Genomic DNA, 17,700 nt, shown 5'->3' with positions numbered 1-17,700 from the left:
TGTGACGAATATCCAGACTATAAAACTATTGCATGTGGATAAATGTGCCTGCCAAATGCTCAAATCTTAAATAAACCAACTGCAACCTGCTGGAAAAAAATATATATAATGCTTTAAAAATTACATATTGCTCATTATTAGCTGATACATTTATTAATGTTAACAAATGAGACCTTATTGTAAAGTTACACCAATTAACTTCCCAGCAGCCCAAGATGTAAAGTATCCAGGTGTGGTTTTCATTTCATTTTCTGCTCCACAAACTCTCTCAGGTAGATTATTATTGCACAGAATGAAACACCATTTTTAGATGAACTGTATATGTTTTTTTTACAAGCTTTTAATATATTTTATTAGTACCGTTCACAATAAAATTGTTCTTTGACTCTTAATTCAGAATTAATGTTGGCATGTTTTTTTTTTTTTTTACTTTAAATTGCAAGAAAGCAAGATACAGCTGTTGGGTTAAAATATCAGATGTGTTTAAGTGCTGCATCTATAAATCTCATAAAAAAACAAACAAACACATAATTAATGACTTCTAAACACACATGCATTTTCAAAGCCCACATTTGAACTGATCGTATGCATTAATGTCTTAACATCTTCCTAACACCATGACAAAAAAGTACTGTGGTAGTACCATAGTGCTTTTAAGAATATCAAATTTAAGTAATAGCAAAATTGCAGATATAAATGTTAATTGTAACCAAGCTGGAAATTATATTATATATATTTTATGAATATTCATCAAAGAAGCTCATCAAATTATTACTAGATAAAAAAGTTCACGAAGACACACTTTGACATTGGCTTGAGTAAGCCTGACCAGGAAGTTTAAAGAAGTTTTAAAAGCTTGAAGTTTGAAGGTTTTCAATTATTTGAAGTAGTTAGAAGTTTAAAATAGTTTTAAAGCTTAAAGTTTTAAGGGTTTGAAGGCAATACAGTCTATCAGAAAACAGATTTTTGTTGGTCACAGAGCTTATTTTCTGCTATAATCCAAAAGCCAATGGAAAATTCCTATTGGGAATTGTCAAAGCAACCAGAGTGATGCTAACATACGGGTTGGCCTTCAAAAATACATCATCAGAATAAGTCCAATAAAACATGGTACTGTCATGGTACTTTTCTGTAAGTGTTTCTAGGGCACTTAAGGTGTGTTGTATCTGCTGGTCTCCAGTGTGTTTCTCTGAGGATGTCCCATCAGGCTCTCCATGGCGGTCAGAGGCCTGCGGGTGGCGCTGCTGCTCTTCTGTGAGGCTTCGCTCAGATGATCAGAAGGCAAGCTGGAGGCTACCGGAGATGGAGAAACCTGAGAATCACGACTGTAATCTGTCGTGCTGAGAGACTCCAAACCCCCGGATTCTCCTTCAGTCTTCGGCGAGGTGTTCTCTCCATCCTTATCATCTGCTTTTGCTTTCTTCTACAGAGGAATAATGAGAGAGGTTCAGTTTAAATATAAAAGCACCTCACATTTATGAACAAACTCATGCATTAGTGTGAGAAGCCATGGTAGACGTCAGGAAGGATAACTGAACTTCCTCAATATTTCAAGAAAATAATACCAATATTATTGGAAATAATAAGGCCCTATTAGTGAATGTTCGTTAATGCAATAACTAATGTGACTTATTGTGAAGTGTTACCAGAGTTTGTAAGTAGATGGAGATTTCATTGTTAGTAAAATCATTATAAATGATTTCTGAATTACTTATGAAAACATTAAGAGCAGCTCCTGAGGTCATTCAGACATGTTTTAGGTTCATATATTTCTCATGTACTCCGTGAATATTTCATAAAGTGAAATTTTACTTCACATACCTTATTCTTCCCATTCTTATGTTTCTTCTTTTTCTTCTTCTTCTTCTTCTTCTTCTCATCATGACTGTCGGAAGATGAGGATGAGGAGCTACTTGATGATGAAGATGATTCCTTTATGAAACATGAAAGATATTCAGTGAGTGTTTTCGTATGCATCTGCAGTAAATCTATAGAAATAAATCTGACCTTCACTTTCTTCTTCTTTTTCTTTTTCTTCTTCTTTTTCTTCTTTTTGTCATCCTCACTGTCAGATGACGATGAAGAGCTACTCGAAGATGAAGATGAATCCTTAAACAAAGAGGAAAAAACAGCATGTATATCATGGCCACAATATAATAATTCATTTCCTATTTACTAAATCATGTGCGTGATATAATTTGTTCCCTTGACTAAATAAATGGTACTTTTACTTTCTTTTCACATGCATCTGTGTAGCAAAACTACATCAATAAATCTGACCTTCACTTTCTTTTTCTTTTTCTTCTTCTTCTTCTTTTTCTTCTTTTTGTCATCCTCACTGTCAGATGATGATGAAGATGAATCCTTAAACAATAAAATAAAAGGTTTGTATTTTACTTCAGAGTACTTCTATGAAACAGCAGTAGAAAAGAACCAAGGAAAACCAAAAAAATGTAATTAATAAACTGATATTGACTTAATAATTTGTACTCTTACTTTTTACGGAGCCCCATACATGACATGTAGTAAAAATATGTACATCGTAGCCAAGATATAATAATTAGTTCCTTCATTTACTAAATCGTGTGCACAATATAATATTTTTTCCCCTAGTTTTACAAAAAATTTTGTACAAAATATAATAATTAGTTCCCTCTTTTTACTAAATCTTACGCACGATATAATTCGTTCATTCGACAAAATTGATTTTATTTTCATTTGCATCTTTGCAACAAAACTACATTAATGAATCTGACCTTTACTTTCTTTTTCTTCTTCTTCTTTTTCTTCTTCTTTTTCTTTTTCTTCTTTTTGTCATCCTCACTGTCAGATGATGATGAAGAGCTACTCGAAGATGAAGATGAATCCTTATAGAATTAAAGAAAATGCTTGTATTTTACTTCAGAGTACTTCTATGAAACGGTAGAAAACATTTAAGAAAAAACAAAAAACGAAATAAATAAACTCATATTGAATAAATAATTGGATTTGGTACTTTTACTTTCTACGGAGCCCCGCACATGACATGCTTAAAAAAACCTGTATATCATGGCCAAGATATAATATGTTTCCTCATTTTACTAAATCGTAGCCATGATATAATAATTAATTTCCTTTTTTATTTAAAATCAAAAAGAGGGAACAAATTATTATATCATATGCATGATTTAGTTAAAACAGGGAACAAATTAGTAAATCATGACCATATACATATGCATGTGTCATGTGCGGCTCCATAACTCTTTTCACATGCATGAGTGAAACTGCAGTAAACTGCATATCGAAAATGAATTCTACCTTCACTTTCTTTTTCTTTTTCTTTTTCTTCTTCTTCTTCTTTTTGTCATCTTCACTGTCAGAGGATGAAGAAGAGCTGTCTGATGATGACGATGATGAAACCTGAGGATTGAGAGGTTAATCTGCATTTACATTCATTTTCTAAGCAAATGGCGTCTGAATTGTGGCAGATTGATCTAGACCTTAGAATCGAGAATGAATCCAATAAACACATTCATTTAAGTTCAAAGTCACATAGCTCATTTCTGTCCTTACTTTCTTCTTCTTCTTCTTTTTCTTCTTCTTCTTCATGTCATCATCACTGTCGGATGATGAAGAGGAGCTGGAATCCTGTTGGGAATAACAGCATGCCAACATGGTTTATTAAAGCAATAATACCCTCAGAGTCACGAATCATCGTAATCTTTCACCAAAATGTAATAACTCCAACTCTATTCTTGTCTTTCTGTTTTTCACATTACTTTTCATGACCTAATCAATTCACACTGGATAAAGTCTGTTCCACTCAAATACATCAGATTATCAGAATTAAAAAATGGGTATCAACTTCACAAAAATAATACACCAATAATCAAACACAAAATCAATAATAATACACCATAAATACATTTATTTAGTAATATTTCATTAGTTTAACTGTAGGATGTTTTCAGTAGGATTTAATTATCAGCTATTTTACTTCAGTCAGCCTTTACTGTTTGAATTATTAATTTTACTATGTAACTTATAATAATATGTGATTTAGTAGCTTATGATGAAGCTTAAAGGGTTAGTTTAACCAAAAATGAAATTTCTGTCATTATTTACTTCCCCTCATGTTGTTCCACACCCGTAAGACCTTCGTTCATCTTCAGAACACAAATTAAGATATTTTTGATCAAATCCGATGGCTCAGTGAGGCCTGCATTGACAGCAAGATAATTAACAATTTTTAATGCCCAGAAAGCTACTAAAGACATATTTAAAACAGTTCATGTGACTACAGTGGTTCAATATCCACTAGATATTGTTGAATAAAGTCGTTATTTGGGGGGGAGGGGGGTTGGCACACAAAAATAATTATTTTCACTTTATAATATTAAAGTTGAACCACTATATCTTAATATCAAAATATCTTAATTTGTGATCTGAAGATTAACGAAGGTCTTACGGCTGTAGAATGACATGAGGGTGAGTGATTAATGACATTATTTCAACCCTTTAAATCTTACTTTATCCTTCTTTTCCTTGTGTTTTTTCTTCTTCTTCTCCTCATCCTCACTGTCCGAACTACATTCCTTCTGAGAGACAGAGATGTCATTTGTAATGAGTTTAGTGCATTAAAATTATGATTAGCAAATTTCTGACTAATTAGGCTGATACATAATGAGCAGGAGATCTGTTACCTATTACACCTGTTACACTGGCAGTGACTGAGAAACTGTTTTTTTTTTTAAACACTAATGAAGCAAAACTTTCATTCATTCACATTTCATATTGAGGAGTGTATCTGGGTTCATGACACACAAACCTTCTTCTTTTTCTTTACTTTCTTCTTTTTGTCTTTCTGTTTGTCATCCACTCCCTCATCATCAGACATATGACCATCATCCCTGGCAGAGGTCAAGTCCGCAGACTCAGCAGGAAGTGCTGCAGAGGACAGGAAGTTGCTTTTGCATTAGTCATGTGACCACTGTGGGAGTTTTGAAACAATCCTCACACGCAGTGTTATTTTAGTATCATTGAAATACTATATTTTTAATTCAATTTTATTCTTGTATTTTCCATTTTCATTTTAGTTAATCTTTTTAGTAATTCTGATGTGTTTCTGTCATTTTTATTATATATATATAATTTTAAGTAACGAAAATATTTTTTATTGATTTTAGTATTAATATTATATATACAGTTTTAGTCATTTTGGGTATTTTTGCCATTTTATTATATATACAGTATTTATTATATTAATAACTAATGTGAGTGTGTGTGTATATATATATATATATATATATATATATATATATATATATATATATATATGTGTGTGTGTGTGTGTTTTTTTTAACTAAAGTTGAACTAAATGAAAATAAGAAAAGCTTTTTGGTAACTACCTGAACAAAAAAAAAAGTTTTATTTCAAGTAATGAATTTATTTATTTATTTGATTTTAATTTTAATTTAGTCATACATTTCCATTTCCATTTTCACATTTCCATGTTTTTGTCATTTTTATTGTTTAGCAGTTTTTAATGTGTATTTTTTTTAAATTATTTTTTATGTTTATTACTTTTTTATTTTGGCAAAAGTAATTATTATATATTATATTTTATTTCAAGTAAAAAAAAAAAGTTTTTTTATGGGTTTTGGTTTTAGTCAGCTAAACCTTTACTCACATGTTTAGATCAACATAGATATATATTCTATTATTAATAATTTTTAATAATATAATAATTTGATTATATTATGCATTTTTATGGCTTTTCTCGCCCATAAAAAAACCTAAATTTCTATAAATCCTTGACTTAGGGAAAAAGGTTTTGAATCCCGCTTTCTCCTCCAATATTCAAAGGGACACACTGGACACATCTCGAGAGTTAAAACGTCTGAACAGGATTAAACTACACTAATATCTAAATAAATAAATAAAAGCAGTTCACCAGATGAAGATGAAGAGACAGTCACACAGTCGTCTGTCAGCTTTCCACCTTCCTGTTTCAGCTCAAGCACCTGCGACAGACAGAGAATTAAACCCACATTGACTCGATGTCATCCTAGATGGCAAGGAGATTAAATGGAAACTGAATTCTCCAGTTTCTCAGGTGTTTGTGTGACTAATGTTCTCACCTTCTTGTCCTTCTCTCCATCTGAGCCGCCCCAGAGTCCTGCATAAACAACATTATATTATAATGAGCTCGATTCTGTTCAATTTGATTTTAACACTTTGAACTTACTTTGAAACTACTTTTTAAAGCTCTCTAAAGAGTCACAGAGAAGTGAGTCAGACGTATTGTGTCGATTATTGACAGATCCACCGTACGGCAATTAAAGCAGCGGCCGTTAGTGTTGGACAATATCACACTTTGATTCATGTATAATGACTGCTGTGACTCATGACTAATTTTTTTGAGCCGTTATCTTTTCATAATCATTCTTATGTTTTGTTGGAGTATTTGAGACACACTCACAGATGAACATCTTGAACATGAAATTCAAATGAGTCCAATTTCATTTCCTAAATGAATGTTTTGGATCATGTTGACTTTTCTGTCTGCATTTAAATAAAATTTTATGATTTTTAGAACTTTTTGAGTCTTCTTGCTGCATTGTACCTTCTTCTTTTTCTTCTTTTTGTCCTTCTTCTTCTTCTTCTTTTTCGTCTTCTCTTCATCTTCACTGGAGCTGTCAGAGGAAGAACTGCTTGAATCCTAACAGACAGCGGCACAGGAAGAAGAGGATGTTTAACTTGCATTAAACAACTAAAGTGGGTCGCGCACCGGACGAGAAGCGCAGTGCTGTGTCTAGGACAACTCACATGTAGAGTGAAGTTTACTCTTACTAGCTGGCCTCTGTTACATATATATTACCTATGAAGGCAATAAATGAATCAATGACTGTTATAACGCAGGCAAAAGTTATATATGATTTAGAGCAACAAACACTCATAGAAAACAAACTGCTTGAATAGTAAAGACGTGGCGCAGTGTGATGCAGCGCTGTGCTTCTCGTCCAGTGATGACCCCCTTAACAAAACACAAAAATGCTTCTTGCTGTACCTTCATCTTCTTTTTAGTCTTCTTTTTCTTCTTCTTCTTCTTTTTCTTGTGATCATCCTCACTGTCTGATGAGGAAGATGAGCTTTCAGAGGAGGAAGATGAGCTGGAATGCTGAGAAACAGAGACAGATTTCAGATTCCAGACAGATGCTGTTGAAATAATAAATCCCCCTGAACTTCATACCTTTCTCTTCTTCTTCCTCTTCTTCTTCTTCTTCATTTTTTTCTTCTTCTTGTTCTTCTTTTTCTTTTTCTTCTTCTTTTTATCATTCTCACTGTCAGTTGAATCCTGGGGAAACTAAGCGAAATTAATCATGCACTAAAAAGATAGGCAATCAACAAAATGTGTGATATTATCTTTCAAATTAGAAAGTAAAACCATTAAAAATGAAAAGCAGGGTAATTATTGTTAACTAAACTATTAAACATTTCTGTTCATTGAAATGAAGCTGAAATAAAATAAAATATAAATATTAGTTGAACAACTTAAACTAAGCAAAAATTATAAATGCTAAATAAGTTTAAGTTGAAGCAATATATACAGTGGGTACGGAAAGTATTCAGACCCCCTTAAATTTTTCACTCTTTGTTATATTGCAGCCATTTGCTAAAATCATTTAAGTTAATTTTTTTTCCTCATTAATGTACACACAGCACCCCATATTGACAGAAAAACACAGAATTGTTGACATTTTTGCAGATTTATTAAAAAAGAAAAACTGAAATATCACATGGTCCTAAGTATTCAGACCGTTTGCTGTGACACTCATATATTTAACTCAGGTGCTGTCCATTTCTTCTGATCATCCTTGAGATGGTTCTACACCTTCATTTGAGTCCAGCTGTGTTTGATTATACTGATTGGACTTGATTAGGAAAGCCACGCACCTGTCTATATATAACCTTACAGCTCACAGTGCATGTCAGAGCAAATGAGAATCATGAGGTCAAAGGAACTGCCTGAAGAGCTCAGAGACAGAATTGTGGCAAGGCACAGATCTGGCCAAGGTTACAAAAAAAATTCTGCTGCACTTAAGGTTCCTAAGAGCACAGTGGCCTCCATAATCCTTAAATGGAAGAGGTTTGGGTCGACCAGAACCCTTCCGAGAGCTGGCCGTCCGGCCAAACTGAGCTATCGGGGGAGAAGAGCCTTGGTGAGAGAGGTAAAGAAGAACCCAAAGATCACTGTGGCTGAGCTCCAGAGATGCAGTCGGGAGATGGGAAGAAAGTTGTAGAAAGTCAACCATCACTGCAGCCCTCCACCAGTCGGGGCTTTATGGCAGAGTGGCCCGACGGAAGCTTCTCCTCAGTGCAAGACACATGAAAGCCCGCATGGAGTTTGCCAAGATGGTGAGAAATAAGATTCTCTGGTCTGATGAGACCAAGGTAGAACTTTTGGCCTTAATTCTAAGCGGTATGTGTGGAGAAAACCAGGCACTGCTCATCACCTGTCCAATACAGTCCCAACAGTGAAGCATGGTGGTGGCAGCATCATGCTGTGGGGTGTTTTTCAGCTGCAGGGACAGGACGACTGGTTGCAATCGAGGGAAAGATGAATGCGGCCAAGTACAGGGATATCCTGGACGAAAACCTTCTCCAGAGTGCTCAGGACCTCAGACTGGGCCGAAGGTTTACCTTCCAACAAGACATGACCCTAAGCTCACAGCTAAAATAATGAAGGAGTGGCTTCACAACAACTCTGTGACTGTTCTTGAATGGCCCAGCCAGAGCCCTGACTTAAACCCAATTGAGCATCTCTGGAGAGACCTAAAAATGGCTGTCCACCAACGTTTACCATCCAACCTGACAGAACTGGAGAGGATCTGCAAGGAGGAATGGCAGAGGATCCCCAAATCCAGGTGTGAAAAACTTGTTGCATCTTTCCCAAAAAGACTCATGGCTGTATTAGATCAAAAGGGTGCTTCTACTAAATACTGAGCAAAGGGTCTGAATACTTAGGACCATGTGATATTTCAGTTTTTCTTTTTTAATAAATCTGCAAAAATGTCAACAATTCTGTGTTTTTCTGTCAATATGGGGTGCTGTGTGTCAGGGACGTGCACAGGAATTTTGAGGGGCAGTTGCTCTGACCTAAAAAAAGGGCACTCCCCTACCAACACCCCCCCTCACGGGCTATATGAAGGACTGAGAATAACCGTGGTATAAGCGGAATAATTGACTCCGCTTCGAGTCGTGACCGAATCACCACCTCAGGTGTGCATTATTTTTCTAATAATTCAACGGCCCGTCGTCAATTATTCCTTACTTGAATCACAGCTTAAATAGTGTTTTGACATCGACAACCCAAGTGCATTTTACCTCAAACTTGCGTCTAGTTAACTTTCTAAAGTAGCAATCGCTTCTCAGGTCGACATTAACACACTGACAAAATTATATTCAGAATTAAAAATATTTTTATACCACTTTTTAATGTGTGATTGAGTAAAGGTTTTCACGAGATACCAACCTTTCGCGAACTTGCTTCCAATACTCGTTCTCATGGAGGGGCTGTGCGCGCGCGAGACGCGAGTATGTGAGAGACGCGTGAGTGAGAGACGCAGGGAAATGAAATGCAGCTGAACGTTTGCTCTATGAAAGACATTGACAAAGACGAAAACTAAGGACATTTAAGCTATAATTTTATTTTAGTTAGTTTTGCCAAACACACATTACAGTTTTGGTTAGTTATCGTTTTTTTGTAATGCCTCGTTTTTATTTTTATTTCAGTTAACGACGATGTTTTTTCCCACCTACTTTTCGTTTTTTTCGTTCGTTTTCGTTAACGATTATAACCTTACTCACCTTTCCGACAACGTTAAGTCGTCTCACCCGACAACCGCGACAATCTCCTTCTAGTGCCGCTCATGCAGGCTCAGCTCAGGTGCCGGTCGCGTGCAGCGCTGCAGCCACGTAAACAGAGTTTGCCCTTCCCCTACTGACTTTCACTTTCGGACGAGTGCCCGAATATGGAAGTGAATGAGGCTGTGCGATTTTTTTTATTTATCTAGGCCTACGTGAAATTCTGTATCCATTGTACGATTTTTTATTTCTTTTTTTCCCACCTTGGAAGAGCAACTTGAGTCGAGAAGGGCATATGGGCAGTTGCCCGGGCAACCTGAGCAACCCCCCTGTGCACGTCCCTGCTGTGTGTACATTAATGAGGAAAAAAATTTAACTTAAATGATTTTAGCAAATGGCTGCAATATAACAAAGAGTGAAAAATGTAAGGGGGTCTGAATACTTTCCGTACCCACTGTAATTACTAACTGTAAATAAATAAAAACTAAAACTGAAATAAAAATAAATTAAACCTAAATAGCAATATTAAAAAAAAAAACGGAAAAAATAGCACAGTGAAATTACTAAAAATTAAACTAAAATTAACATAAAAACTAAAAATATATTCAAAATTATAATTCAAAATAGTAATAAAACTAAAATAACAATGCAAACAGGAGTAATTACTTTGTCTTTCGTCTTTTTCTTCTCCTCGTCTCCAGCAAGAGTTAATTCAGCGTGTCCCTCCAGACCTGATAGAGACCAAACATCACAGACTAACTTAAGTTTTCATGTTTTATGAGGACTTTCCATAGAAATAATGATTTTTATACTGTACAAACTGCATATTCAATCCCCTAACCCAGTGGTTCACAAACTTTTACAGTAGAGTATTCCCTGAGGCACTTAACATTATTAATTGCATTAATTTACTTATTAATATAATAAACAAAGCAATAAATTAAACTATACAATCATTTATCTCAAATGAAATCAGTAAAACAAAAGCCATCTTTGCACTGTAGTTTAGGTGGCATGAATGCAGTTACAATGGCAAAAATAATGTTATGAGATAATGTTTTAAATAAAAAATGTTCATTTGAGAAATATGAAATGATGGTAGAAATGAAGTGGTACCTTTAAATATTAAACTAAATCCACCAGTAGATGGCGGCAAGTCACTATCTTAAAAAACGAGTCATTCATTTATTCAGTAAGGAAGCAAGCGGCTGTATTTATGAATGGATCATTGAATCATTGACTCTCACGATTCATTCAAAGCCATAGATTAATTTCACTAACAAAACAATGCACTTTTTAGTTAAAAGTGTTGCTTGGAGACGCACAACAGTTTTGCGTTGCAATACTGACAATATTGTGTTTGTTGAACTGTTGTAAATCAATGTCACATTTGCAAACATGTGGATATTCTGGAAAAATTGCATTCTTGCTCATACAATATATGACTAACATTAAAAACAAGAACTCACACAGGGTGTGTTTCTGTTCAATACAGAAGTCTTGAATCAATCTCTATGCACAGTCTATATCTATATTTGTTCTTCGGGCTAGTAAGTGATAAATCCCCACTTTTAAGAAGGGATATTGTTGAGAATGGCAGTAATGTAGTGTGATTTGCTAAGGCAGAAGGGCTTGACATTACCACCCGACAACCCGCTAAATGCGGATGGATTTCAGCAGTGGACACTAGGCACTTTGGTGGGTTGAGTTTTATATATAATAAATACATTTTCAAATGTCAAAAATATAGATTTTTCAATACATATCAATACTGAAATATCTGAAATGCTGCCAAATCGAGGAAGCAAATTGAGTTGTTTTTTGCTGCTTATTGCACTTAAACAATCAAATACACACAAAATAATGTCAAAATGCCGGTCTTGGTGAGTATTCACATAAACACAGTCAATTATGTTTTAAGTGAACATAAACAGTTGAGAAAGAAAACGCATGTGTAACAGTATAATGGATCAGTGCATCAGGTCTTAAAGTGACAGCAGCCTAATAAACCTGCTGCCAAATAATGAGATAATATTAAAAATATCTGTATGGTAGTTTCCCCCCATGGTATCGAATTGTGGCCAGTGAAAATAAAACACTAAATACAGTGACTGCTAAGCAAAAAAAATGATGTCTAGCCCTGTAAGGCAGCAAACTCTGCACAAAACCTGTCATATGCAAGTTTCAACCACAAAAGTTGAGGCAATTTGGATATAATGTAGCTATTTGACTTTTTACTGCACTATAATTTTTCATATTTTACACCAGATGTGACATTTTGCTTGTTAGGATATTTGCCATCTTTGTGGTGACATTTTGTCCACATAACATAGGGTTTACGAGGACTACACACTCACACACACACACACACACACACACCTGCCCTGTAATCCGTCTTACCTGCTTCTTCTAGAATCACCGGCTCTGCCGTCTCGCTGATTTTCATTTTCTTCTTTTTCTTCTTTTCATCCTGTTGAGGAGAGCGTGTGAGTGAGTCAATTTGGGAGCGTGACCCAGATAAGTCATGAAGAAGATGTAAATGTTTTTGTTTTGTGGTAAACACATATATTTCATAATTAGGACAGCAGCCATGAGACACACTCAACAAATCCTGTTTTACACAACCGAGCCGTGACTGTGGTTTATCACACCGTGACTCAGTCAACTTCCCTTCCTCTGCAGGAAAACGGTGGTAAATAAACCCCGAAAAGTACAAAAAACGTGTGTATGCTAAAGTATACAATGACTATTGGCTGTCCAGCTCCAAAAATAAATAAATAAATAATAAATAAATAAAACAATTAAATAAAAATATAATAAATATACTGCAAAACTATAAATGTAAAATAAAATTAATTGCTATCCACAAAAATAAAAATCAATTTGTCTTACATGGAGGAACAAAATGGGTTTGGAAGAACAAAGAAAAAAACATCATAAAGAGAAAAGACAATATTTTCCCCCTTTTATTGGTTCAACTAATTTTTTTTATTATTTAAATAATCATCAAAAGAATGCAAATCACTGTAGAAACTGGTTAATCACTCTGTTCCTCTTTTTGCTTTAATGCTTCATGTTAAAAACAGCTGAACTTCCCCATATAACCTGCAGGTGATGGAGTGTTTATGAATGCTAAAAGCTGATTTGGTGAACTCTGTCGGCCCTGATTGGCAGCATTATAGAGCACAGGTGCATTCTGGGTTCTGTTTAACATCAGAGAGTACAAATCTCTACACTAAAACACACTTTCATCTCCTCATACGTGTGAGAAATACAGATTGCCCAAGCATTTTAAGCTCTAGATCTGCACTTACTATGGTAAATCACAGGACAGTGAAGACATGTTGAAACATGCTTTTGTTTGTTGAGTGCACTTGTTGCCACATTGCAATGGTTGGGTGGGTGATCATTAAATATGCAACCAATTAAGAGTATTAATCTGCTCACCTCGCTACTGTCACTATCTGAGGAGGATGATGATGATGATGATGAAGATGATGATGATGAGAAAGATGAGTTGCACTTCTGTGTGAGGCAGTTGACAGAGTTATTGCACAACACAGAAACAAACGTAAGAACCTGCTCAAGAACATGTCATTAATGCTTGTCATATTTTTCTGTGGGTGTCTGCTGCAATTTTCCCCTAATTACACACAAAGTGAAGTATTATCTTCAAATGTCGAAAAACACAGGTCAAATGTCATTTATATGTTCGCATTTAACAGACGCTTTTATCTGAAGCGACAAAAGCAATTTGTCAACATCTCTGCATCTCGTCCTCTGATAATAAAATAAATAAAGATAAGCTCATTAAGCTCTAATTAGGCAGGTGAGTGGGATGATACTGTGTTTTTCTTGTTTTGCAGTCAAAGTACCTTGCATCTTTTCTTCTTCAGCTTTTTCTTCTTCTTCTTCTTCTTGTCTTTATCATCATCCTCACTGTCGGAGGAAGATGTGGAGCTGTCACGTGACCAGGGGTCCTTCTGGAGAGGTAAAGATACAAAGAAGAAGTGTGAATCAAATAATATCCTTCCACAGGAAGTGGAAAGGGAAATGAATCTATTGTGCACCATTTAAGTGAGCTTGACTAAACTTTCCCACCTTTGCCATCCTTCACACCTGGAACTTTCCAATCCCCGGCTCCTTCCTCCAGTTCATTCTTGCACTCAGACTCTGCAGCTGCACACATGCAGTTTATTTCTATAGCACAATTATTTTCAACCTACATTGTCCAAATGTGGCTTTACAATAACACAGAAAACACAATAAAACACACACACAAATAAAATTGTAGAAAAATACCACAAAATAAGTGCTTCAACATTATACAATAACAATGAAGCACAATGGAAGGAAGTATTAAATGCTTTATCAAACAGATAAACGAGAGTAATATTAACATCTGCATATATTATTCATGATATTTAGCCTATAGCCACCTTTAGTGTTGTACAATGGCTGGATCAAGTTTTAAACAGTAAGTCAATTATAATTGTCACAATTAAGACGAGCAAAACGAAATCACTCTGTTTGAAGAATATTCAGTCAGCGCACATTATAAATCCTTATAAATATGGATTGAACAGTATTTAAATGGGGCTATATGTAGAATTCAGAAACCCTTGTTATTAGTGACACCGGTGGCCTTTAAGTGTATTGCAGCCAGAAAGCGAGCTTGTGTTCGCTTACACGTAACTCACAAGAATCTGAATGTGATTAAATGCCCTGAAGTTCTTTTTCCTTCTTTTTTTTTTTTTTTAGAAGTAAAAAGAAGTTGGAAATACATTTGCAGTGATATACTGCTAAGGAACATCCCGACGCCGTCCACACTGCTGACAGCAACGGTTAGGTGAATACGTAAATATGTGTTTTGCGCTTTCCACTCAGTAAGAAAATAAACACAACAAAAATGACAGCGGTGAGAAAACAGCAGTTCAGAAAGCATCTGATCATAGCGATGTGATTCACCGGCATCATGTCGACAGATGAGGTCATTAAAATTACACCGTTATTATTTCAAACGGTCTTTGACATGGAAAAGTGCTTAGTGCCACGTCAGGGTCTAAATTAAAGGATTTGAACGATGACTGGAGGTCTTTTATATATAAACTACATTAATTAGGTGTCGTTTACAATGCAGATAAGTGAAACCATTCAGCTGCAAGTTCAAGATCATTAGCAATTTATAGATTTCACATCTAAAAGAGAGGCGTACACTCGTTTTCTGTCTATGAATCACATGTATGCACATCTGAGAAATTGATCGTAAGATCAAATTTAGGATGGTTTCTGTGCAACATTTTATGAATGAGGCCCTTAGATCTGGCTATGTGAGACTATAGTTTGATTTAATCCCTTTACTCTGGCATAGCTCTTTCTGTGTTATCCTGAACATCATTAGTTTCATGTGTCACAGAAGAACGGAGGCTCTCGGGAGCGCACGTAAACATTACAGCCCTTTGAATTTCCCGGGAAAAACTGTCCCGAGTCCTTCACATAAAAATCAGTCTACAGGCTTTAGGAAGTCGGGGAAGATCTCATTTTTTTAAGTTTCGTTACAAGCTCTTCACAAATTGGCAAAAAAAAGGCGATTATACATTACAATTCTTACATAGCCCCTTTAACATTTACAATATTTGCAAATATATGCAAATAAAGATATATTTATATATATATATATATATATATATATATATATATAATAAATACCATATAATATCTATATAATAACTGTATGACAGCATATATTGTGCTCAGTTCTGCTATTCTGTTCTTTTATGAAATCTCAAGCTTATTTAAGCTAAAGTCTCCCAATATACATTACTGGTAACACTAGTATTATACACTCAAAGAAATGTTTCTAAAATATGGCACAATGTACTGTGTTAATATCAAGAATTTTTATGTAGTCTTATTGATTTTTACAGGTGTTTACTTTGAATTACGTATTGCATTGCTTTGTTTGTTTTAGGGTTAAAGGTTCACAAACCTTTTCTTGGCAGAAACTGACCACTACCTTTTGCACTTTTCTACTGATTTAAGTTCATTTTCTTTTATAGCACCTTTTAATTAGCCTAATAATGGCTAAAAAATAATCAATTAAGTTGAATAAACAATTCAATCAGAATCATTTCATCAATCTATTGTATATAGACTACATAAAAACCCGTTTGTCTACAAAGATATGCCGAGAAGAAGCATTATACTCTATTCACTATTACAGGATCTCTTTGTCGTTCATTTGACTTGATTTTTCCACGGTTTAATTACCTGAAGGCTTCCCGGAGTCCATTTGCTCGTCGGGTGAATCTGAATCTGTCCTCAGCTGACTGCTGACAGGTGTTTTTGTACCTGAAGGAGGGGCATAACCTTGTCTTTCGCTATTCCTACTCATGAATATTAATTAAAAAATGACGTTCGCAAAGTAGGTCCAGAGCCTTTGAAGTCTTTCTGATTGGACACAACTCAACAGTTGAATAAACAAACAGAGTTTTATGAATATTAATAAAGCTACGAGCCTGGACACTGCAAGGAAGCTATAGTAACAACGTTACCGACATCTATTAAATATTCATGAACTAAGCCTTTACATAAATTCGCAAACTCGCAACAGGCACGTCGTTTTCTTTGAGTCGTTTGTCATTTAGTTTTAATGCACTAAATAAATCCTCTTCAGCAGCACTTAATCTTATCTGTAACAGCAGATCAGCAGGTTCTCACGCCCTTTGTAAACACTGAGAGGGTGTGTTCTTGTTTTTTCCGTGTCAGTATAGTCTCTATGTGGAAACAGACGTAGACAGTGATTGTAAGGTGTTTACGTGCAATCACGCCTGTATAATGCTTTAGATATATCATTCAGAGAATCCTGCTATGGCGAAGGAATAATGCAATTATTTTTTTAATTGCATGTCCAAACACCGTATTATGCAACACAACAGAAGTGGATGTTGGTGCTAAAACATAAAAGATCATATTATGCAGCATCATATAGTTTTTGCTTACATATAAATAACAAAAGCTGTGCTGATGATTTCTGATGTAAAACGGCTGACTCAAAATAAGGTACTTTTGGAGACTCAGAGTGACAAAGCAGAAATCAGCAGGCTCTGTGATCATGTCATGTTTTTTCCATGATGTTGCAAAGCAACATGTGCAGTTGAACCCGTTGAGCTGGGTTACCACGGTTTAAACGCCTTTTGAGGAAATGTGTGCGCCGACATATATCAGGTTCTGCTCAAGTCTTGTACGAAAAGAAAAACAAATTCTATTTAGATTATTGATAACAGGCCTGTGCAGGATATTGTTGTTCAGTGGTTCTGAGATGCTGCACGTGCTTAAAAACACACAATGGAACACTAATTAGTGAACACTGCGCTGTTTACACTCTTTTTTGCTTTAAATAGTATGTGAAATAGTATGCATAATGCAACAATAAGCCATATCTGAAATTGCAAATTACTGTTTCTGCAATATATATATATATATATATATATATATATATATATATATATATATATATATATATATATATATATATATACAGTACAGTCCAAAAGTTTGGAACCACTAAGATTTTTAATGTTTTTAAAATAAGTTTCGTCTGCTCACCAAGGCTACATTTATTTAATTAAAAATACAGTAAAAAACAGTAATATTGTGAAATATTATTACAATTTAAAACAACTGTGTACTATTTAAATATATTTGACAAAGTAATTTATTCCTGTTATGCAAAGCTGAATTTTCAGCATCATTACTCCAGTCTTCAGTGTCACATGATCCTTCAGAAATCATTCTAATATGCTGATTTGCTGCTCAATAAACATTTATGATTATTTTCAATGTTGAAAACAG

General features: G+C 34.9%; 1 protein-coding gene across 14 annotated transcripts; it reads right to left on the bottom strand.

Moving 5' to 3' along the window:
* Positions 1–131: 131 nt before the first annotated feature.
* On the bottom strand, positions 132–16,540 carry LOC125248149 (uncharacterized protein DDB_G0271670). 14 transcript variants are annotated; one of them, XM_048159816.1, is made up of 17 exons: positions 16,117–16,533; positions 13,951–14,025; positions 13,722–13,831; positions 13,294–13,371; positions 12,247–12,316; positions 10,513–10,577; positions 7,232–7,345; positions 7,049–7,159; positions 6,605–6,700; positions 4,509–4,577; positions 3,553–3,627; positions 3,298–3,399; positions 2,757–2,867; positions 2,281–2,364; positions 2,008–2,109; positions 1,822–1,932; positions 132–1,423 (listed from the first exon to the last, which is right to left on the bottom strand). In XM_048159816.1, exons 1-17 carry the CDS (start codon positions 16,238–16,240, stop codon positions 1,151–1,153), a joined length of 1,770 nt encoding a protein of 589 aa, XP_048015773.1. In that variant the 5' UTR covers positions 16,241–16,533; the 3' UTR covers positions 132–1,150. The 14 variants fall into 14 exon arrangements, with proteins under 14 accessions (XP_048015773.1, XP_048015774.1, XP_048015775.1 ...); XM_048159817.1 differs by having other exon boundaries at positions 4,509–4,574; XM_048159818.1 differs by having other exon boundaries at positions 7,232–7,336; positions 16,117–16,532.
* Positions 16,541–17,700: the final 1,160 nt, after the last annotated feature.

This window comes from Megalobrama amblycephala, linkage group LG16 (assembly GCF_018812025.1).
Source record: "Megalobrama amblycephala isolate DHTTF-2021 linkage group LG16, ASM1881202v1, whole genome shotgun sequence".
In the NCBI taxonomy this organism is placed as follows: Eukaryota; Metazoa; Chordata; class Actinopteri; order Cypriniformes; family Xenocyprididae; genus Megalobrama; species Megalobrama amblycephala.
Note: the sequence above shows the minus strand (reverse complement) of the source record. Positions and strands in the feature narration are given on the sequence as shown.